General features: G+C 40.3%; 4 protein-coding genes across 7 annotated transcripts; all 4 read right to left on the minus strand.

Annotated features, from left to right (window-relative positions):
• Nucleotides 1-1,257: 1,257 nt before the first annotated feature.
• Nucleotides 1,258-4,335, minus strand: LOC144519803 (C3a anaphylatoxin chemotactic receptor-like). Its single transcript, XM_078253237.1, has 2 exons — nt 4,210-4,335; nt 1,258-3,126 (listed from the first exon to the last, which is right to left on the minus strand). Exons 1-2 carry the CDS (start codon nt 4,217-4,219, stop codon nt 2,042-2,044), a joined length of 1,095 nt encoding a protein of 364 aa, XP_078109363.1. The 5' UTR covers nt 4,220-4,335; the 3' UTR covers nt 1,258-2,041.
• Nucleotides 4,336-4,841: 506 nt separating this feature from the next.
• Nucleotides 4,842-7,689, minus strand: LOC144519810 (chymotrypsin-like protease CTRL-1). Of its 2 annotated transcripts, none has more exons than XM_078253248.1 (7): nt 7,471-7,689; nt 6,827-6,930; nt 6,649-6,728; nt 6,473-6,554; nt 6,148-6,328; nt 5,841-5,968; nt 4,842-5,161 (listed from the first exon to the last, which is right to left on the minus strand). In XM_078253248.1, the coding sequence occupies exons 1-7, from the start codon at nt 7,475-7,477 to the stop codon at nt 5,000-5,002; spliced, it is 744 nt and encodes a 247-aa protein (XP_078109374.1). In that variant the 5' UTR covers nt 7,478-7,689; the 3' UTR covers nt 4,842-4,999. The 2 variants fall into 2 exon arrangements, with proteins under 2 accessions (XP_078109374.1, XP_078109373.1); XM_078253247.1 differs by lacking the exon at nt 7,471-7,689 and adding an exon at nt 7,140-7,411.
• A 304-nt stretch (nt 7,690-7,993) lies between these two features.
• hsc70 (heat shock cognate 70) lies at nt 7,994-13,097 on the minus strand. Of its 2 annotated transcripts, none has more exons than XM_078253216.1 (9): nt 13,013-13,097; nt 11,096-11,300; nt 10,789-10,994; nt 10,380-10,532; nt 9,752-10,307; nt 9,397-9,599; nt 9,074-9,272; nt 8,703-8,935; nt 7,994-8,516 (listed from the first exon to the last, which is right to left on the minus strand). In XM_078253216.1, exons 2-9 carry the CDS (start codon nt 11,298-11,300, stop codon nt 8,334-8,336), a joined length of 1,938 nt encoding a protein of 645 aa, XP_078109342.1. In that variant the 5' UTR covers nt 13,013-13,097; the 3' UTR covers nt 7,994-8,333. The 2 variants fall into 2 exon arrangements, with proteins under 2 accessions (XP_078109342.1, XP_078109341.1); XM_078253215.1 differs by lacking the exon at nt 13,013-13,097 and adding an exon at nt 12,627-12,948.
• An 895-nt stretch (nt 13,098-13,992) lies between these two features.
• Nucleotides 13,993-21,438, minus strand: LOC144519798 (TBC1 domain family member 15). 2 transcript variants are annotated; one of them, XM_078253233.1, is made up of 10 exons: nt 20,895-21,438; nt 19,199-19,384; nt 18,917-19,035; nt 18,300-18,403; nt 17,117-17,184; nt 16,865-17,011; nt 15,493-15,583; nt 15,215-15,363; nt 14,970-15,111; nt 13,993-14,876 (listed from the first exon to the last, which is right to left on the minus strand). In XM_078253233.1, the coding sequence occupies exons 1-10, from the start codon at nt 21,103-21,105 to the stop codon at nt 14,708-14,710; spliced, it is 1,386 nt and encodes a 461-aa protein (XP_078109359.1). In that variant the 5' UTR covers nt 21,106-21,438; the 3' UTR covers nt 13,993-14,707. The 2 variants fall into 2 exon arrangements, with proteins under 2 accessions (XP_078109359.1, XP_078109360.1); XM_078253234.1 differs by having other exon boundaries at nt 14,761-14,876; nt 14,962-15,111.
• Between the last annotated feature and the right edge of the window lie 1,059 nt (nt 21,439-22,497).

Consider the following 22,497-nt stretch of genomic DNA (forward strand, 5'->3'; position numbering starts at 1 on the left):
AGGTCTGTCTTAAAGCTGGGGTAGGCACTTCATTTTTAGTGTTATTAGGCAAAAATTCCATAATCTTTAAGCATATTGTAATTCCAGTGGTCAGAGAAAACTAGACTTCTGCACCTCTTCTGGGGTCCATTTCCAGGCGTTAGCCAATCTAGCCTCTGACAGGAGACTGGTCAATCACAGGTAATTTCAGAGAGAGAGAGCGTTCCTATTTTGCATTGCCGGTGTGACAGAGAGGGAAGAGGGAGATCTGCAGGAAAAGGTCTCCCTCTACTTCAAATTCTGGCATTTTGCATTCTACCCATTGCAGCTTAAAAGGTAACTTCGGTATCTTTCAACTCTATTTAACCATGTTTTTGTGTCTGAGTGACTGATGGTAACAACAATTGGTCCAGTATTGAGCAAGACCGCTGCAGTGTAACGTTAATGGGCAATTGTCCACCTTCAATTTACATCCACTAAAGTGAAACATCCCTGAACTCGCTATCGCTGAACCCACCAGAAAATCTGAGCATGTCAGTGGCAAAAACAGCACTTTTAGTAGATGACAGTAGATAACGGTGTGCATTTGCCCTATTGGATTATAATTATAATTTATACTTTATTACAGATTACAGCCCGGTTCGCAGCTACCGGTTACAATGTTCGCTCTCAACACTGGACCAATTTCAAAGATTTTTGTTCACACAGTCACTTAGACACAAATGCATGGGAAAATGGGGTTCAAATTGAAAAATACCACTAACATTTGATATTTACTATATTCTTCTGAGATGCTAGTAGCGTCTTGGTTCTTTATCAACTATTCAAGCCAGAGGTGAAACAGATTATGTTGCATATTCTAAATTAAAGTGTCAGTTAATGGACACATCATGTTCTCTGTTGTAATTTTGCTGACTTGATGGCAGTTACAGGAACTAAAGAGGTCAGCAAATATCAAGCAATAACATGTGTACTACATTGCACGTTGAATAGGAAATTACTATCTACATGACTAGGATTCTTAAGGGTACATTTCCAAGGGAATCTAAGATTGGGAATTTTAGTTTGACGTTTTTTTTCTTTCTTTTTTTTCTCCTTATTTTAAAATGATCATTTTGATTTGCATTGTGCTTTAAAGTAATCTGCAGGTGGTCTGATTTACAGAGTACGTTCTATTTTTGCAAACCCAGGAAGTTAAGCATGTACCGTTGTGGTCTCCTGTAAGCTAAAACACCAGTGTGTACTCGTGTTGGTGATGTAGAAGTAAGAAAACAGCTCTTAAAATATATGTTTTTATTCACCTTATTGAAATGCTCAATTATTAAAGCTCAGTCTTGTGTGACATATCATGGATGCTGCTATGAACAAATAGCCTGTCAATAACCATGGGTAAATGAGCATCAAAAGCTTACAGACAAACATCAAATTGGTTCCTTTATCATATTAGTTATAGGCAATTCCATATCTGATGTCTTGAAGTTTACATGGTACAAAATAATTCATTGTTACACAAAGAACCGTAACACACCCACACAGGTGTTTTCAATTATTCTTATGTTGATTAGACCTGAAACATATAGGGAGCTATGCGATATCAATCTACATGTACTTGTAAGAAAAAGGTGGAAGATGCAACGCAGTAACAGGGGACTCAGTGGGGATGTCTTATCAGCCATAAGTGAAAGTGAGAGTGAAAACGTAAAAAAAAAAATTGGTTACTGTTATAAACTGTTGTATTGGTGTCATGTAATTCCGTGTGGGATGGGCCACTTAGTGGCATGACACGTGAATAAAAATATCATTCAATCAATCAATCAATCATAGCAAATATTCAACACATTTGTTTCTGTGCACAAAAGTACTGACCGAATCAATTTAACATGTCATTTTCAGTTTGTGTTTTTCTTTTGTCACTATTGATTACAAGTTTGCTTTAAAAAAAAATCTGGACTCATTGAAGTTACAACGCCTGGGGTCTTAATCAGTGCTCAATGTCTCAGTCTTTCGCCAGTGATGACCACTTTCCTTTCTGTGAAGTTTCAGGAAGTGTCTGTGGAGGCATTTATTCAGTGCTCATAGTCTCTCTCTCGCCAGTGATGACCACTTTGCTTTCTGTGAAGTTTAAGGAAGTTTCTGTGCCTTTCCTCTCTAAAGGTGCAGTAGAGTCTGACTTCCGGGAAATCCGAGAAAAGTGTGACGACAAGGAACGAGAGGACATAAAGGACAAGTGGTCCTCTGCCAGGGCACTCTCTAGGACAAGGCATATGGACTGCCTGAGCTTCTTCTGGAATTCATCACACAAGAAAACATAGAGAATGGGGTTCAGGCAGCTGTTCATAAAAGCCAGACTCAAAGCCAGTGGACCTACAATCATGACAGTATTCTTTAGATTTGGGTTATTATAGGTCTTTAACTCTATAAAATGTGAAATATGGTAGGGCAACCAGCAGATGAAGAATGCAAGAACAACAGAAAAAATTATTCGGCGAGATCTCTGTTTCCTGATCTTATGCAGGCGCCCTGCACGAACAGCTATGGCCACATAACAGACAATTATTACCAGGAATGGGATGAGGAAGCCCACAACAAAGCGAAAAATGCCAAGAATCCACATTTGTGTTATGGATGTGGAATAACTACAATAAATCTTCTCCCCACTAACACGAAGCTTGCGAAAAATGGCATAAGGGGTGCTGCAGACCATAGCAGTCATCCAGATGCAAATGCATATGAGCTGGGCTTTGTGAACAGTGCGCTTGTTTTGTGCCCACACCACCACCCAGATTGACAGGCAACGATCCAGACTTATGGCTGTCAGAAGAAAGATGCTGGCAAACATGTTGACTATAATCACAAAGCTGTTGAGCTTGCACATGAATTCTCCAAATTGCCATTGATGATCCTGAGAGATGGAAATGATCGTTAAAATCAGGAAGGCCGTAAAGAGGAAGTCAGCCAGGGCCAAGTTGAGAAACCAAACTGAGTTGACTGTTCTCTTCATCCTGCAGCCTGTCACGTAAATAACCAGGCCGTTGCCCAGAGTCCCCACAATGAGGATCACACAGTAGATTACCAGGGAGGCCATCCGCACCTTTCTGTGAATCCCATCCACCCCGGCTGGTTTATCTACTATTGAAGTGATGTTATCTAATGAACAAAACAGAAATGTTTTATTACAGACATTAGTATCTTCAACACATTCTGCAATATGCACTGAGAAAACACAGATTATTTTTATAACCAGATTAAGTAAATGATAATAATATTATTAATACAAATAATATTACACTTATTTAATATATTGCATTTTACAAAACAAAGTCACAAAGTGCTTAACAAGAGTAATATTGTTAAAATAGGATCCCAAAAGATTAAATAGAACGAGCCAAAAAGAATAAAATAACAATAGAACTACAAATAAACACAGTAAAATGAAACTTAACAAATACAAAGATGAGACAAAGTCCAGTTTAAATAGGTGAGCCTTTAGCTGCTTTTTAGCATCAACAGAGACCACAGAACGTGTGACTAGGAAGGGCCTTCCACAGTGTGGACCCACCACTTCAAATGCACGGTCACCCTTTGGTCTGTAGTCGATTTTGAGGGACACCAGTAATCCTGGCTAAGAAGATTTAAGCAAACCTACTGGTAATATACGGATGGAGCAGATCAGAGATGTACACAGGTGCCTGACCACGCAAGGCTCTATATGTCAGAACAAGAACCTTAAACTAAATCCTCAACTTTATAGGAAGCCAATGTAAAGAGGATAAGATGGGAGTGATGTGAGTCGTCCTGTTGGACCTGTTCAACAGCCTGCAGCAGCATTCTGGACCAGTTGTAGACGGTCCAGGGACGACTTGCTGAGGCAGATGAAAAGGGAATTGCAGTAGTCGTGAAGGACATAGGAGCGTGAATGATCATCTCAGATTGTGATACAATAGACCTGAGTTTCTTTATGATCTGATTTGAATTAACTCCATACTGTTTACCTGTTTTAGAATGCTCCTGTCCTGGCACATGTTATATGTAACTCTGACTCCCACTATACTGCTAAATTGGATGAAGTAGTCACAGAATACTATGCAAACTAACTTTTCCACTCATTTAACTCAATTGGTGTTGTGATCACACAAGGGTTTATGCATACCTATTTTAGATCACTCCGCAAGAAATGATGGTTGACCACCTTTCTGTTAATGCAATTAAATAGCAAGCAAGGATTCTTACCAGTCTCCATCTTTCTGTTGCAGCAAGAGTCTGTCTTTATTCTAAGTTGATCTCTATCTGGTTTTGCTTATTTACTTATTCTCTCTCTCTCTCTCTGATTACTCCTCCTTCTCAGTTCATGCAGCTGCCAATGAGACAGTACTTCTGCTGCTGCCGTGGCTTTGCAACAACACATTAATTAGGCTATGCACAGGAAGTGGACAAAGTAACATGGAACATAGAACATGGAACATAGAATATAATAATTAAAATATTATAAGATTTCAACAGGACTTGAAATGACTCTTAAAATCACTCTGACACAGTCTCAACAAAAGTTTAAATAAGCTTCACAAATGTACTTTTTGTTGGAGGGTTCTTATGTTGCATATTTTATTATATTCATTATCTAAGTATTTCTTTTTTCAACCCTCCCTGTGGAACGGCTTGTCATTTACATTTTGATCTCCATCTTAAATGATTTGCTTGTTGGCTCCACACACACACACACACACACACACACACACACACACACACACACACACACACACACACACACACACACACACACACACACACAGTATGTGTAACACTTTAGCCTACATGGCTGACATGAATGTAAAACATAAAAACCAACACTGGTGTTCTTAAGAGTTATATTTTTTTTATTTCTCACAAATGCACCAAACATAGCAGTAACGTAAGTGGTTGCTATTCGACAGCTAATAATGGTGCTGTATAGAATCACAGTGAGGATCAGGACAATGGGAAAACATGCACATGTATATTGCCGATGTTTTGTGTTTGCACGTTAGTTGGAAGCAACAATCTGGTCGACCCAGCTGCGCAGGTAGGACACACGTGCATACACAGCAGGGGTGTACACGTTGCAGTTAGGGGTTCCCCAGGACACAATACCTACAAGGGACCACACTCCACTGTTCTCACAGACCAGAGGGCCACCAGAGTCACCCTGTAATGAGACAAAATATGATTTTGTTAATTGGCTTTTAGGAGCATGCATTGAGTCATATAATAGAATGAAATCTTGGATCAAGCGCTTGATAGTGATGCATTGAGCTAAGTTGGTGTTCTGTACAGCTTTAACAGGATGTAGGCTGACCTGCCATCAGTGTAACATCAATTCAAAAACAGGAAAACATGCAGCAAGAACACTAGGTAACAGCAAGAAAATAAGATGATAGAACCCTTTCTAGTTACACTTTCATTATGTTTCTTACAACCCATTAGTTAATGATGAATTATTATGTGTTACTAGTTTGTTTGCTAAATCTATAAATGGCTCAGACAGTAAATACTGCTCTTATGTATTCTGTGAATATCCATTATCAATTTGGATTTTTTTGTGTATAATATTTGAAATCTTTAAGTAATTAGTAAGTAATTCCAAATACATTGTTATATTCACTTCTCACAGTTTATTAATAATAAATCAACACATTATAATTTACACATTAAATATGTCCTACATTTGTGATATATCAACAAATCACTTGTCATTTGCAAATTTATCAAATTGAATTAGTATATCATGAACAGTTGGTTTATAACTGACTTGCAGTTGATTGTTGTTTTGAAGAATTACTTATTTTTCTTACAAATGTGTATTTTAGGCATTGAAACGGTGTTACCTGACAGGAGGACACTCCAGAAGCACCAGCACAGATCATGGCATCAGAGATTTTGTTACCCCAGTGCTGCTTGCACTGAGCAGGGCTGAGCAGGGGCAGGGCAGTCTGCTGGAGGTAGCGGGGGGTTGCTGAAAACAGAGAGGAAATGGAGATGAGGCTCGCTGCCCAAATACATCTTTTACATTTTTCTTAGTGGATGTTTATATATATTTTTTTAATATTTTTTCCTTTGTGGAAATGGAGCAGTTCATACGTCTGTTTGAAAATATACTCTGTGTGTAAAACTTGAAAGCAATCGCTCACTCACAGGTTTGACCGGTCTTGCCCCACCCAGTGGTGACACATCTGGTTCCATAGGGGATGTTGGTGCTGGAGGAGGCCAGGCACACAGGAGACACACGGGATGTCATCTGAACTGGGGAGGACAGCTTCAGAAGGGTGATGTCATTGTTGAAGTTCTGGGCGTTGTAGTAGGGGTGACTGATGGCCTGGATGGAGAGGTGGGCATAAATCATAGGCCAATATAATGCAAATTTGCAATGACACATATACCCAGGAAATGGGTACTTTAAGTAAAATATTACATTTTTATTAAGTAAAGAAAGTTTTTTATGTGTTATGGTGTTGCTTACCCTGGAAATGGACTTGACCTGAAGTTGCTCACTGTTGGACTGATGATCATGTTCTCCTAAGATTACACGGTGGTTTTGAGCACTGGAGAGAATAAAAAGAGACAGAGTGGTGATTACAGAGATGGCAATGTTGGGATTTTGCTCATGTCGATGTGGGGCATGGCAAATTTACTTACGACACACGGCAGTGAGCAGCAGTGACAACCCAGTACTGGTTGATGAGGGATCCTCCACAGAAGTGGAATCCTCTACCATCCTAGAAGTGAGAACATGCGTTTGTACAATTTCTGACTTCCACAAGGGATTGAGATTGTAGCAAAACGACAGTGGGTGTGGGTGCATTACTTAGGTTACCTGAAGTGAAACCTGCCAAGGCCAGGACCCAGACACAGCGTTCTGCCCATTTACAATCTTGTTGTATCCGCTCACTTGGGGCTTGATAGCAGGTACTCCACACCCTGATGCCAAATCACACAATAGAATACTTATTATGCTTGTTTCACAATAAGGCATACAGTGTATACCAGGAAGTGTTCTGTGTATTATTGTGGTTACAATCTTGTCGATATGCACGCATTCAAACATTAAGAATCTATTACTACCAAACCATTGCAGAAAAAGATCCTACAGATGAAATGCATCTGCTGGTAAACCACCAGTCACTCACCCAGTGCAGAGGCCACAAGGGCAAAACAACTGACAAGCAAGAATTTGGTCATGTCTCGATCTTGATTCACTTTTCTGAGTGTCACCTGTGTGGGACACTGGCTTTTATACTGGTTCCACGGAGTTCCATGTGTAGCACTCCATACTGCAGGTACCCCCGCACTACACACACACACACACACACACACACACACACACACACACACACACACACACACACACACACACACACACACACACACACACACACACACACACACACACACACACACACACACACACACACCAATGCCTGTGATAAGTCTGGGAAGGAAACATCTGGTGATAAGTACCTGACATGAAGTCTTCATCCACCTATAGTTGTATGATTGTGTTTGTCCAGTGTGCATAGGTCATGGCTTTTAGCAAACAAATTGTTGCATAATCATTCCATTGGTAAGAAGCAACAACACTGCCCCTTGTTATTACTCTTTTTACATTAACATCCATGTGTTCTTGAATTCATTTTTAGGATACATTTGCGCTGAATTCAATATGTTAAGCTGTTTACGTCCTTGCTTGCATCCTTTTTCAGCAGAAAAAAAAGTTAAGTTTTTTACAGATCATTATCTTTGACTACAGCAGCACCTTTTTTTTATCGTGTTCTTTTTCAAAGCATAATTTCCTGTGTGATGCTAGCTAGAAAAGATATTGATCAAAAACCTTTGTGGTTACAGCAATCAGTTTTAGCTACCATTTCCAACAGCTGCAAGTTGAGAGTCCCAGTGTGTACCCATTGTATGCACTATTGAATATACTTTATATGAGTTATTCAAAAACGTAATGGTATTAAAAGATGTAAACCACAAAAAACAGTACATTTTGTAAATCTGAATCCCATTTGTGATCTTTATTGATTTAATGTTCACAAACCTTCATGGAAAATCAGCACTGGAGAGAGAAATAATGAAGACGACAAACAGACTCTGATTATGTCTCAGCCGACTATTTTAACCATGTGTAAGTGTCAGATTTTGTTACTTAGATTAGAAGTTAAATATTGAAATCTTAAAGTTTTGAACAAATATAGCAATATTGTAAATCAAAATGAGCCTATGATCAAATGTTTACTGAATGTGCATTCTGGCTTAGTAAACAGCTTTAAGGCAGTAAGTCTGTGTTGGGATCTGAGATAAAGAAACTGTCAGTATAGTGTTCAGTCAACCTCCTCAATAGTTGGGCCAGAGGAGGAGCTGCCTCCAGCTCCACCAGGGAAGCCACCTGGCATTCCTCCAGGCATCCCTCCTGGCATACCCCCCTGATATAGCTGGGTGATGATGGGGTTGCACACCTTCTCTAGTTCCTTCTGCTGGTGATCATACTCATCCTTTTCTGCCGTCTGGGTAACAGAAGGAACAAATCATGTTTTGAGTTGGTGCATATTGTAGTTGTCTGCTGCATAACAAATTGATGTGAAAGGGAAGTGGGAACATTGCTTAATACATTGTTTACATTTTTGAGGTTTCCTCTCTGCTTTCACAATGTGAGCCAAAGAGGAACTTATCAAGAATCGTGGTTCAGTCACCTGGTTCTTGTCCAGCCAAGCAATAACTTCATTGCACTTGTCTACGATGGTCTTTTTGTCCTCAGGGCTGATCTTGTCTTGGAGCTTCTCGTCCTCCACAGTGCTCTTCATGTTGAAGGCCAGAGACTCAAGGGAGTTTTTGGCTGTGACCTTCTCTCTCTGGGCCTCGTCTTCAGCCTTAAACTGCTCTGCCTCCTGCACCATTTGCTCAATGTCCTCCTTGCTCAACCGCCCTAAGGGAGGATGAAATACAAATGTATGTACCTCCTGTGCAAAATGTACTTATTCTCCCTAATCTAATGTACATCATTCCTTCAGCTTTTGTGCTATATTAGCTCCTGATTTAAGAAGCATTTTATATGGTTATCTACCTTTATCATTGGTGATGGTGATCTTGTTCTCCTTTCCAGTGCTTTTGTCCACTGCAGACACATTGAGAATGCCATTGGCATCGATGTCAAAAGTCACCTCAATCTGAGGGACACCTCTGGGAGCAGGTGGAAGACCAGTCAGCTCAAACTTGCCGAGGATATTATTATCCTTGGTCATGGCTCTTTCACCTTCATAAACCTGAAAACAGTGATTTGGTTGCATCAGTGAACACTTTCAAGAGTAATTGTAATGCATTTGGGCAATGGAGAGTGAACTGTTACTTTACTTAAGTGTTAAGAACTTTACTTCAAGGTTGCTCTACCTGAATAAGCACACCAGGTTGGTTGTCTGAATAGGTGGTAAAGGTCTGTGTTTGCTTGGTCGGGATGGTGGTGTTCCTTTTGATAAGGACAGTCATTACTCCTCCAGCGGTCTCAATTCCCAGGGACAGGGGCGTGACATCCAGCAGGAGCAGGTCCTGTACATTCTCAGACTTATCACCAGCCAAGATGGCTGCCTGCACAGCTGTGAAGAGTGTGTATGGTGAAACTAATGCCACGACGACAAGAAAGCTTTATGTAACAACCACTTAATCATGTTTAAAAGACAGCCTTTATACTAAAACAGTGATATGACTAGAACATTTGCATAAACCTAACTGCTGTAGAGGTACCTACCTGCACCATAAGCCACAGCCTCATCAGGGTTGATGCTCTTATTGAGGTCACGGCCATTGAATAAGTCCTGCAGCAGCTTTTGAATCTTGGGGATACGTGTGGAGCCTCCCACCAGGACAATGTCATGGATCTGGGCCTTGTCCATCTTGGCATCCCTCAGGGCCTTCTCCACAGGCTCGAGGGTTCCACGGAACAGGTCTGCATTGAGCTCTTCAAAGCGGGCCCTGGTGATGGAAGTGTAGAAATCAACTCCTTCGTAGAGGGAATCGATCTCAATGCTGGCCTGGGTGCTGCTGGAGAGGGTACGCTTGGCACGCTCGCACGCTGTGCGCAGACGACGCACAGCTCGCTTGTTGTTGATGATTTCCTTTTTGAACTTGCGCTTGAACTCAGCGATGAAGTGGGTAACCATGCGGTTGTCAAAGTCCTCACCGCCCAAGTGAGTGTCACCGGCAGTGGACTTGACCTCGAAGATGCCATCCTCAATAGTCAGGATCGACACATCGAAAGTACCACCTCCAAGGTCAAAGATAAGGACATTACGTTCACCGCCAACCTAAAATAAATGGTAAGAATTACTAATAGGAACACGAAAGAGGATAAGGTTTGCTTTTTATTATCTAGTTACCTTTTTGTCCAGACCATAAGCAATGGCTGCAGCAGTGGGCTCATTGATGATGCGTAACACATTAAGGCCAGCGATGGTTCCAGCATCTTTGGTGGCTTGACGCTGGGAGTCATTGAAGTAAGCAGGTACTGTGATAACTGCATTGGTCACAGGCTGTGAAGACAGTTAACCCTTGAGTCAATACATTTGTGTGTTCAGGGCGCATATAGAAACAATTTTTCACAATGTCTTTTGAAGCAGAGGAAAGTGCTTGCTATGATTCTGAGATATTACAGTTTAGATAACAGGTTTCAATACTAGGTACTGTTTCCTGACAGTTGCAGCTTGTCACTGCCACCCTTTTTGTCTGCATAAAACAAACTATCCTATGTAATTTTGAACATAGTGTTGTACACTTATTGCCATTTACCTTGCCGAGATAAGCCTCAGATATCTCCTTCATCTTGGTGAGGACCATGGAGGAAATCTCCTCCGGGTAGAAGGTTTTGATCTCACCCTTGTATTCAACTTCCATCTTGGGTTTGGATGTGTCATTAACGACCTTGAAGGGCCAGTGCTTCATATCTGACTGCACCACAGCATCGTCAAATTTACGGCCTATCAGACGCTTAGCATCTGAAGGAGATTTAAGAGAAAAAACAAGACTCTGTGAGTCATGTCTTAATTTTGGATCACTGTTTCTGAGCCTGTTGCCTTTTGAGTGTTGCAGTCCTTACCAAATACAGTGTTGGATGGGTTCATGGCCACCTGGTTCTTGGCAGCATCTCCAATCAGTCGCTCAGTGTCTGTGAAGGCCACATAGCTGGGAGTGGTCCTGTTTCCTTGGTCATTAGCAATGATTTCCACTTTGCCATGCTGGAAGATGCCCACACAGGAATACGTGGTGCCCAGATCAATGCCTACTGCTGGTCCTTTAGACATCTTAGATAAAAGAAAAAGGATGAAAAAAAATGTGTAAGTAGCTGAATAGTATATGTATTCATCATCACTGAATAAAGGTTTTGTTTTCAATTGTATGTTTATCATTGTAATTGTTTCATGCTTGGACTTTAAAAAATGTGATTCCTTGTAGTACTATTCAAATAATGTGCATGCACCTGCACAGTATGTACACCCATGTACAGTATACCTACTGTCGTTGTATCTACAAAGCCCTGACCCTGTTACATAAATCCAGATGCAGGGCCACATGAGGCTCAGCTAGTGGTGGAGTGGCATCCACGCCATAGTGGCTTAAACCACCTCCTGACACTCGAGACCAAGAGACTGGATTATGTCACACTGCCCGTTAATTCCCTCTCCACTCCTCCCTCATCAACAAGCAGGCTGGTGACATGAATGTACTGATCCTGGCATAGTGATCAGTGGGTCTATTTTCCGACAGCTGGCTCCAAATAGCTTACAGTTACTATAATAAGCATCAGCATGTCTACACCGCAATGAATGGAAGGTGGGAAGAAATGTATAATTGATCACTAATCATTTATCAATGACTAGTGGGCAAAACTTGCCTGGTTCCTATTAAAACAGAGTTCTTAAAAACCAAAAGTACACACAGGGAACTACAGCTTTGAGGTGCAGTAACAAACATATGTGATTGGTAAAGAACTCAACAAAAGCCTCATCTTGCCTTACTTCTTGTGCTCTGACAAAACCAGCAGACTGGGGCATGAACATTAAACTTCTTTAGAAGCAGAGAAAACCACAAAGATATATCCCACAGAAATAGCCTTTTGGCTAAACTGAACTGAAACTAAAACAAATATTCCACCAAACCACAGAGCACAAAGCTGCCTTGATATAAGTCGATTTGATTAAATTTTTTAAATTTTCTTTTTAATCTGTATGCTTCATGGGTGGAAGTAGAAACTCTAATGTCCCAGAACTGCTTCAACTAGAACAGACTATTGAATTATCTCTTGTTACCCAGTTGTGTAACACGGAGAAATGCTGACATAGCACTATTGCCTCACTACCTGTCCTACTCCCACATCTGAAACTTGCAATGTGCAGTGCAGCGCAGAAATATGTTGGAACATGATTATAACAGCATTGTGGCCTGTGACAAAGTTATACACATACGGAGGTGGTTTGTATTAGACACTGTCTTTTGCCATACGGTATAGTTAATGCTATTCAGTTTCCTCTGGTTGATGCTATCCTGAAACTGAAAGATCACATCCAACTGAAACTGTTGTCATATGGAAATGAATGATCAAAATCCATATGTGGCGGCCTCTAGCTCACCCAGTAAGAGCGTGCACTCCATGTAGGCTGAGTCCTTTGCAGCGGCCTGGGTTTGAATCTGACCTGCAGCCCTCTGCTGCGTGTCATCCCCTCTCTTTCTCTCCCCCTTTCCTGTCTATCCACTGTCACTATCGAATAAAGGCAAAAGCCCAAAAAAAATAATCTTAAAAAAACATCCATATACATTTGGTTTTCTTGACAGTCACACGCTGACACTCACACACTGTGTTGTTTTTCTTAGGGATTCTGCTTCAGCTTGTCATGCCATTGTTTGACAGAAACCATGCAGGCCTCTCACATTTGGCAGTTAAGTTTTTAAAGCTACAAGCAAGACAGACTCTGAATGAAGCCAGGCAGAGTGCAATGCTTCTTATAGAAGGGGTTACCTTGCGCTGTCAGATGTTCGACTTGAGTTTACTGAGTAAGCGACACAACACTCTCCAGCAGTCCTTTCCCTCTCCTGGCCGGCGGACTAAGAGAAAGAGTGCCTCTGCTCCCCAGTGTATATAGACATGAGAGCCCATCAGGGTGTCAGGTGACTCCACCAAGGAAAGTTCTAGGCCCATGTTTCTGTTCATTGACTGGATTTCCTTGAAAGAAAGCTTGTCTTTGTTACCTATGTAGCCCTCTTCTAGTTGAGCAAAACAAACAAAAAGTCAAATAAAAGATATTAGGGCTTTGATTTGCCATCTAAACTAAACTTGTTTTTTTATTATTTTATGAGCATTGTTCTGTTATGAAAAAGTAATTCCTGAACACAATAATGTTGTTCACATGCTGGGACATTGAACGGTACACAGGTGTTACATTTCTCAACATACTTTTTAACCATTATTAAAATCTCTGGATATACCTTAAACCTCTGGAATTACAGTCAATGTGCACTTTGTCTTAAACAGATGTTTGATCATAAAAAGGCTTTAAATATCAGCCAGATGTGAATGTCATTTGCAGTATAGGACCTGAAATAGATAGATTACATTATTTGTTCACACTGTAGCTCAGGAGGTACAGAAACTCGTGCATTAATTGCAGGGTTGGAGGTTCAATCCCCAGCTCCTCCAGTTTACACTACACGTTAAAATGTCCTTGAGTAATACACTGAACCCCAAGTTGCTCCGCTGATGTTGGTATGGGTGAATGAGAGGCAAAAATGTTCAAGCGCTTTGTATGTTAAAGCAGAAAAGCACCATTAAAATGTAGAGTTACACTGATTGTCATGTTTTCTGTGTTTTTAGGAGAATTAAATTATTTTGCATTCCTATATTTCAGATTAGGTGTTTTTTTTAAATCCTTTTTGATATATTGCCTGCATTTGGTTAGTAATATGAGGGGTCTTTCATTCAAAGCACAAATAAAATCAAAGTTATCAAAGTAAAAGCTGACTTCCTTTATTATGTAAGGTATATAAAATAAGAGGAAAACACCATGATATTGCCAACTCAACATAGTAAACAATCTTCAGTAGTTTCATTGAGGTATAATTTTTAGGGTTATTTGTATTGTGTATGTGTTTCATTCAATATTTAAGACAGTAACAGTGCAGTAACTTTTCCTTCCCCATACTGCATGGTCTCTCTGCCAGAGCTAAAAAAAACTGGACGTTTATTCTTGTTACATATGCCTCTCTGACACCTCTCTGGCTTTAAATATAGCTGCAGTTCGTTACTGACACCACCTGTTGCGACACACCAGATCTTAGTATTCATGCACGTCTGTCGAGTAGTTGCTTTCTTTTAGCAGTTGAATATTGTATAACCCGGAAAAACAAATGCTTTAAAGCGTGGATTCCTATCTCCTAATAAGAGCTACTATTGAGCTTAAGCTTTTCCTATTCAAGGATGATCAGGAGAGCAACTAAAAAAATAACTCACAGTTGGTCAACTGTCACACAATAAATACTGTACATTTATACTAAACAGCAGTAACTAATCCAACTTAAGGTAAGCAGCCTTCAGTGTTTCCCTCAGAAATAAAAAAACAAGATATAGAACATCAAAACTCTAAATAGGGATTATTTGTCCCGTTACAAATTACAGTTTCATTACAGTCTTTGACATCAGGTATTTAAATAGTAGCTATCACTTTAAAACAAGTAAACTACGGAGTTGATAAAGAAAGTCCTCTTCTTTGCCCTTGTCTGCTCTGCAGCACCCATTCATGTAGTCCCAAGCACAGCGCTTGCAGTAGTTGTACAAATGGTGCTCCGCTTTCTTCAGTGTGCTGTTCAGGTCCAGTGTTCCCTGAAGACTGCACAAAAAGGCAAATGTTTAACCAACACATTCATTAACAAACACACAATCCCTTTGTGATGAGCTTTCATGTTTTAACATACAGACAAACCTGCTAGTAAACTGGATGAGTTGTACATCATCTCGGCACAGCAGCAGAGACTCTCTGTTCTCTAACAGGATGGCTGCACAGATGAAGAGCTCAAAGGTGAAGTCAGTGTTAATGGCCGGCAGCTCTGAATTTGAATTGTCTTCTGCAGGGACACATCACCACATCAGAGTCAGACATTGAACAGAGGTATCTATCCCTCCACAGTCAGCCTTATTTATTCTGTCTACGTGAGTTATGAGTTCTACCTGGTCTGCATTTTCGTGCCAGCCTTTCCTGATAACGGGCTCTGTCTACTTGCTGGGAGATAAGCTCCAGGTGGTCACAGCTCAGGATCTCGAACAAACGTAATGCGTCACTGTGTTCAAACTCCCTCTGGAAACCCAGCAGCAGCCACCTTAAAGGACGCACAACACATGCACACACACAAACTAAATTTGCATGTGGAATAAAAACACATATAAATCCATATTGACAAATAGAGAATAAAAATACAGACTGTTACCAAAGATCTGTATAGATATACCTGTGGCAGAAGGTGAAGCTCTCCATGCGGTCTGTGACCAAATGAGAATAAAGCTGAGGGTCCAGTTCCTTCAACAGGGCTGCCTCCAACTCTAAAAGACATTAAACACAACTCTTTCATATGCGTACACTGCAGAATCTAAACTCATTTATAGACTGTACTTTCTTTCCGTTTTCCATCTCCAAGGAGGTTAGGTTTTTTGGTTCGGATGGTCCGTTTGTTTCTTGGTTTGTCTGTCAGCAGGAATATGGAAACACTACTGGCCCGATTCTCATGAAACTTGGTGGAACGGTGTAGGCCAAGCAAGAACCCATTAAATTGTGGAGCGGATCCGAATCACAGAGCGGGTACACAATTCTTTTTTTAACTTTCATTAAAATTGTGAGATAGGGTGTTTGTGCTGTACTCATTTGGTGTCGGAATAATCGGAAAAAAAATAGGTCCTGACTGGGATAATTTACATAGCATTAACATTTTGAGATAGGGCATGCCTTGGCGGAGCTCTGTGCTCTACAAGTGCCCTTCTAGTTTCTAATATGTTTGTCTGGTTTTGGCTCAGTGTTTTCAGTGGGATTTTTCACATATTTATATGTTTTTTTGTCTGAATGAAAAATAAAGCCTTGACAGATTCAGATATTCAGACTCAGACACATCAGATTTCTGAATTAACTAACCAGTCCATGATAAAACTTAAGAGACATGAGGAAAAACACTTTGATATATAACATGACAGACTGCAATTATTGTTCTGGAGATAAGTTTTCTACTGTCCTTGTTTTAACACTAGAGGTCCTCAATCTTTTTTTGCAATTACATTTAGGAACCAATCTCATTTCACAACATATTTGAAACATAGCATTTAGGCCTACTATACATAATGATTAGATCCCGACCGATAAAGGATTTTTAAGGCCGATATCGACACAAATATTTGATGATTTAAAAATCCGATATTCCGATATATATTTAATAAAAATATCCAGAAACGCTTAACAAAACATCCTCTGCATGAGTCCTCACTAAAACAATTTGATAATGCTTGACCATAATGTTTGTTTTTATTGTCACAACAGAACAGAGGAACATCAAAATATATTAAAGTTCTGATAAATAAAATGTATACAAATACAAACTTAAGATATAAAACTTAAAGGGTTAAACACGAGTGTTGACGTTGTAGAGCGCCCTCTGGTGGACAAACTATGCAACGCCAACACTCATAACATGGTTGAAGGGGGTTTCGGCCGTTTTTAGATATTCATTTATCGGCCATTATAAATGCCGATACCGATAGTTTGGAAAATGCCTAATATCGGCCCGCTGATATATCGGTCGGGCTCTAATAATGATGCATTTGTTTTGGTAATCCCACCTATTTTCCTGTGCAGACCGTCAGCCCTGAAGTCCTTGGAGAACTTCTCCATGTAGCAGGAGAAGCTCCAGAAAGTGTCAACTTCAGAGTCAAGAACCTCCAGGAACCGGCTGCACAGGTCGTTCATTCCTTGGGCATAACTGACCTCTGGATCAACAATCGATCAACAGTTAGTGTCTTTAACGGCACAACACACATGTTGTTGTCTGATCTTGTCAGTAATCCTGAGGTTGGCTCATTTGTGTTGTTTACCTGGATGAAAAGCAGCATAAGTGATGAGGATGTCTCTTAACACCAACAGATTGCCTGAACCTTCACCCCTGCATACACAGAAGTGAGAAGAATTAGGTAAACACTGCAGAAACTTATTTACTGTGCACTATATAGAGTTGGCAGCTTTTTTTTTTTTTTTTACTGATATGATACTGTTATGGAAATAATCCACAGACAGATAGGGCATGATATGATGACAGTTGCTTCCTCACGTTTATAGGGCAGGTAACAATGACTTTACTTTTCTTTTTTCCATGAGACAAATACTAGATTAATTTAATTAGTTAACTTGAATGATTTTATTCTACAGCAGTTTCACAAGTAATTATAAGTGATACAAATGTGATTACTCAAGCTTTTAAACCACAATTTAAAATTAAGCTCTCCGTTATTCACTTTTTTTCACTTTTCACTTTTTTTCAGCATTGTACCAACATGCTTGTATTTAGGAGAAGCAGTCAGATTGGTTCAGGATCCTTGAGGGGCAGGAGGCAAAATATCTTAGTAGCTCCCAAATTAAGTTTGGTCTGTTCATTATCCACCAGTGTTTATCTAAATTCAGAGCAACTCACAGCTTGCTAGACTTAATTATCTTTGAATTAAAAACCAAAAGTCTTTCCGTTAACAGGTAGAAAATGCCTATAAACAGCTGGTTGTAAATTTGTAAGAGATTTAAGATTTACAGCCTAATCCAGGAAAAAAACAAAGCGTGAGCGACCTGTGTAGCTATGTGCTGGCAGGATTCCTTGTTTCTTGTAAAAGATGATGTGGCTTTAAGAGTTAATTGTGTTGGTATTACAGTCTTTTAACAATATATTAAACCTGACTTGCCACATTCTATTGCTTTTGCTTTTCCTTTCTGGGTCACCTACAGTGAGCAGAAAGTGAATGATCCCTTTTAGCTGCTTAAAACTAAATAGTTTACTCCAACAACTTGTTTTAAATGTTCGTTTTGTTACTGGTGTGTTTATAATCTGTCCTAAATTATGTCAATGTCCAGCACTTTGGTCAACCTGGTGGTTTTAAATGTGCTTTACAAATAAAGTTGGATTGGAGTTGGAACAAACCTCATATCAAGGGTCAGCAATCACATCCCATACACTATCTGTTGACATATCTTCAGTATAGTAAAAAAACACAACAATGGCTCACTATCACTCACTGATAATAGCTCAGTACTCTGTTGGTTCTTGGCACATCCTTGTCAATGATACGCGTGGCTTCCCGCAGCTCCTCTTGGTCAAACGTGACCCGCTCAAACAATATCTGGTAACAGTAAGGAAAAATATATACGTGACCCCTATTGATTGTGATCTTTGTGTTAACCGCTTTAGTGGAGTCCATACAGTTGGAAACAATTAATCTTGTTCTTGCACTAGAAATGGGAATAGTAATGTGGGCTGTACACTAGTGTCAGTTCAGTCCGTTGAAGCTGCATATGAAGTATCATTGGATGCACAAATCCTAGGTGCACACACTCCCCAGACAGTGCTTAACACTTCAGCGAGTGCAAAATGTAAATACAAGATACACAGTTTGCTTAACATAATTATATCCTGTTGTGCAATTTCCCTAAACATACTTGACTCCTCCCACTTCACAAATATTATATCTTCTATCAAACAAAGAAATATATATTTAATGGAACTACAGAAATCAAAAAAAAAAGAAGAACCAAAGCAGAAATGTATTGAATAGAAAAACCGAAGTGTGTATAAAAGTAAAAAACATAACAATGAAATATATAGATTACGATTATACTATTTAAACTCATCTAACCTGTGCCTGAAGCTCCAAGAAAGCCAGTCTGTCGCTGACCCCCTCCGACTGGTCCTGGGTCTGTTGCTGGGCCTGTGTCTGCCTCTGCTCAAAGTATCTGACTGCCGCCACCAACTCAGCTGGAATGAAGATGGGATTATGTGGCCATATATTTAAAAAAAAAAAAAGAAAAAAAGAAAGAAAAGAAAGTAGGACATGAATTAAGGTTGACACTCACTCTCCACAGAGCCGAATGACCTTTTACTTTATTGCGACATAGTTGATGCATGTTTGGGCATTTACCATCTGTGCCGTTAAGGTGCATCTGCACTGCCGAAGGAAGGAACTGCTGCCACTTTCTCTTCATGATCCGGTAACGCACGGCCATCTGCTCCTGCAGCAGAGAGCGCTCTAAAGCTGTCGAGCTGCATGGGTACATCCCAAAAAGGAACCGCCACACCAGGCCACGCTCAGAGGGACAAACGCCACCTGGACAGGGATTAAAAACCTTTGATCATTTACAGTATACGATCAATATAACTGACTCGCCAGTGTTTGGAGCTAATTATCATTTAGTCAAACCAATCTCCACCAGACCAAAACTAAATTTTTGAATGAATCGCATGTGAGAATTAGAGCTTTGCAGCTGAGAAAAGAGAGAATCTTTATGAAACAATAGCTGATCCAAAATTTGGTGAACTTTACCCTGCTTTCACCGGGATTTGAGATGTCTTATGTAATGGTTTGTTCTGCGAGTTCTTTAATCTTTGGTTTCCATGTTTGTAGGGATGGAATGTGCATAAAGGCCAAAAGGCCAAAGAAAAGAAGGGGGGGGGGTTCACATTCCTGCTCATAGATGATAGATTCAGAGTGATGTTTTACCCCAGTGAGAACTGTAGTGTCTAGATGTTTGTTGTCCTGTGCCTGGTGCCCAGTCAGCATGCCAAGATAGTGCCAGGACCAGTTGAGTGACAGCCTAAGGACTGTGTTCAGGGGCTGTTTAACATATATTTATGCACTGGTGCCACTTCAGAAACACTAATGCAGAGGTATCCTCATTTCTTAGCTTCACACACTTCACTGAATGTTTTTGTCTGGCTGGTGAATCTCATGTGATTATATTCTGCTTCTTATCACAGTAGTCACACTGGAGTTCTTTGCTCGAGGGGGTCAAATGTACAATGCAATGTTCGATTTTAGAGAATGGTTTGACTGTGACTTAGCTAATGTCTTGAAGCAAAGCATCACTTGACTTCCTTTTGGTCTGCAGAGACAGTCACTGATGCATCTGGACACAGTTTGATTTTTCTAGACACTAAAGCCACATGTTGATTATCAAACTTTTATGATAAATGGAAAAAAATTATTTAAAAAACGTTTTGTTCAGAATAATACTAGGCTATATAACTGCATGCCAAGCACTTCCATGTCACACCCTACTGCATTAATACAGAAACAAACAAATAATCTTGTAAACAGGAATTTCGCTGGATTAGCAAAGACTTTATATTTCTAAATGAGCATTATGGGATTACTTAAGGTTTTTGCTTGGCCTTTTGTGACCTCAGAATCATTAGTTTCTACTAGGCTACATTAAGTTCAAACTGAGCCACTGTCAAATATTCCTACTTTTGTTGCATGTAAAAAAGCTATTGCATAAGAAAAGGTTTGTCACAATGATTCTATATTAGGTGAATCAAATACCATAGGGCCTATAAAGGACTTGAAAACAATCATATTAGGTGCAGATTTAATATCTGAATCTACATTTTTACATTGCATTACAGAGCTGTCTTGGCAACAGTGCACGTTATGCACTTTAGGCCTATCCATTACAACATGGTGTAAGTTGTCTTTACTGTGCAAATGATAATAAACCTCTTGAATCTTGAAAGCCTATTTTTGGTTGATAGATAGATAGATAGATAGATAGATAGATAGATAGATAGATAGATAGATTCTTCGAGGTTCTCGATTGATTGATTGATTGATGATTTACCGTTTTTGAAAATATGCATCCTCAGTCTTGACTCGTCGACCCTCCCCTCGGCGTCCATGACTCCAGGTAAAGTGAGTCGTGCGGCGGACAGAGCAGGACAGCTGACCGCTGCTACTCTCTTCTGGAAGCGGACATCTGGCTGGGGACTGTCTGGTGAGCTCGTCTCCTCTCCGGTTGTCGGTCTCAGATCCTCCATCTGTGTCTGCAGCATAGACGGTAGTCGCAATCACACCACGCACAGGTGAAGAAGAGCTTGTCAACAGACACCAAACTGTCATCCTGCAGACTACCTGCTACTGCTGCCTAAACACTGAAACCCATCTGGAGCTGAAACCAGCCAGGGACTGACTTCTGCCGCCGGAAGGAGTCGACTCGTTCGAAATCACAAAACGTGTTGAATCAGTTTCAGCGAACCATTTCCAGCTCTGTTGAATCTCCTTCGGCCATCTGGGAGTCATATGACTGCACCTTGAGATCCGAGTTTGGCCGAGTTTGGCCTACATTCCAGGTGGACTTCAGTGCCAAAGTTCACATTGGATTTGCGTCTCACTCCACCTAGTGGTTTCATTTTTAACAGTATCAAGCAGCAAATCAGAAGCCCCGGATGACAATAATGTGTCCCAAAACAAATCAGTCAGTTAAAGACTTAAAGGACAAGAACATATGTTAGGCATATAAGCTTTTGCTTCAGCCAGAGATGGAAAAAGTAGGCTACTCACTTCCCGTAGCCTACTCAAGTAAAAGTAGAGATACTTGTGTTAAAAATACTCTGGTAAAAGTAGAAGTACTGATTTAACTTCTTTACTCAAGTAAAAGTAACAAAGTGCAGGCTTGTAAATTTACTTAAAGTATAAAAGTAAAAGTAGCCTTGCAAATGACAACCATTATTTATTCAAAGCTACCTGGACCACACAAATGTTACTAGGGTGCAAGCTGAGAAGTAGTAAGATATGAATTCAATTGTGATTCTGTGAGAATTCACAGATCCAGTTTCTCTTTTTTAATCTTCCCCTTAACATTTAAAGGAATCTACATGTATGTGTGTGTGTGCTCAGGGATACTTCACCGATTTAGCATTAAGCTTTGTATCAGTAGAAACACGGTAGTATTTTTGAAAAAAGCCTCTGATGACGCAAAAATCATCGTTTTCCGTCATCGGAGGCATTTTTGCCCAGAGGCAATGGACTACAGCCAGTAGTAGGAGCTTCTTCCGCATGTTTTCAACCTGCCCATAGGGGGAAGATTCTGAAGATTGCCGAGGCAAAACGAGTATCAGCCATCTTGAATCCTCGCTGGCTTCTCAGCAGAAAACTTTTAGATAGATAGATAGATAGATAGATAGATAGATAGATTTATATTCATCCTGAAGGAAATTTTAGAACAATTATGTGCATTCAAACTACCGCACATCTGTACCACTGGGATACATTGGTACAGATCGGAGAATATGCAGGACACTTTATTACAGATGGAATACTCGACACACTACGCAAGCTTCGCCCGCCTGCTATGGAGACCAGCGGTGTTCCTCGAAGCCTCTGGCTGGTGAAGGGACATCATCAGCGGGGAACGTTGAACGAGTGTGCCAGTGGACAAACTGGAC

The sequence above is a fragment of the Sander vitreus genome, chromosome 6 (genome assembly GCF_031162955.1).
Source record: "Sander vitreus isolate 19-12246 chromosome 6, sanVit1, whole genome shotgun sequence".
NCBI lineage: Eukaryota > Metazoa > Chordata > Actinopteri > Perciformes > Percidae > Sander > Sander vitreus.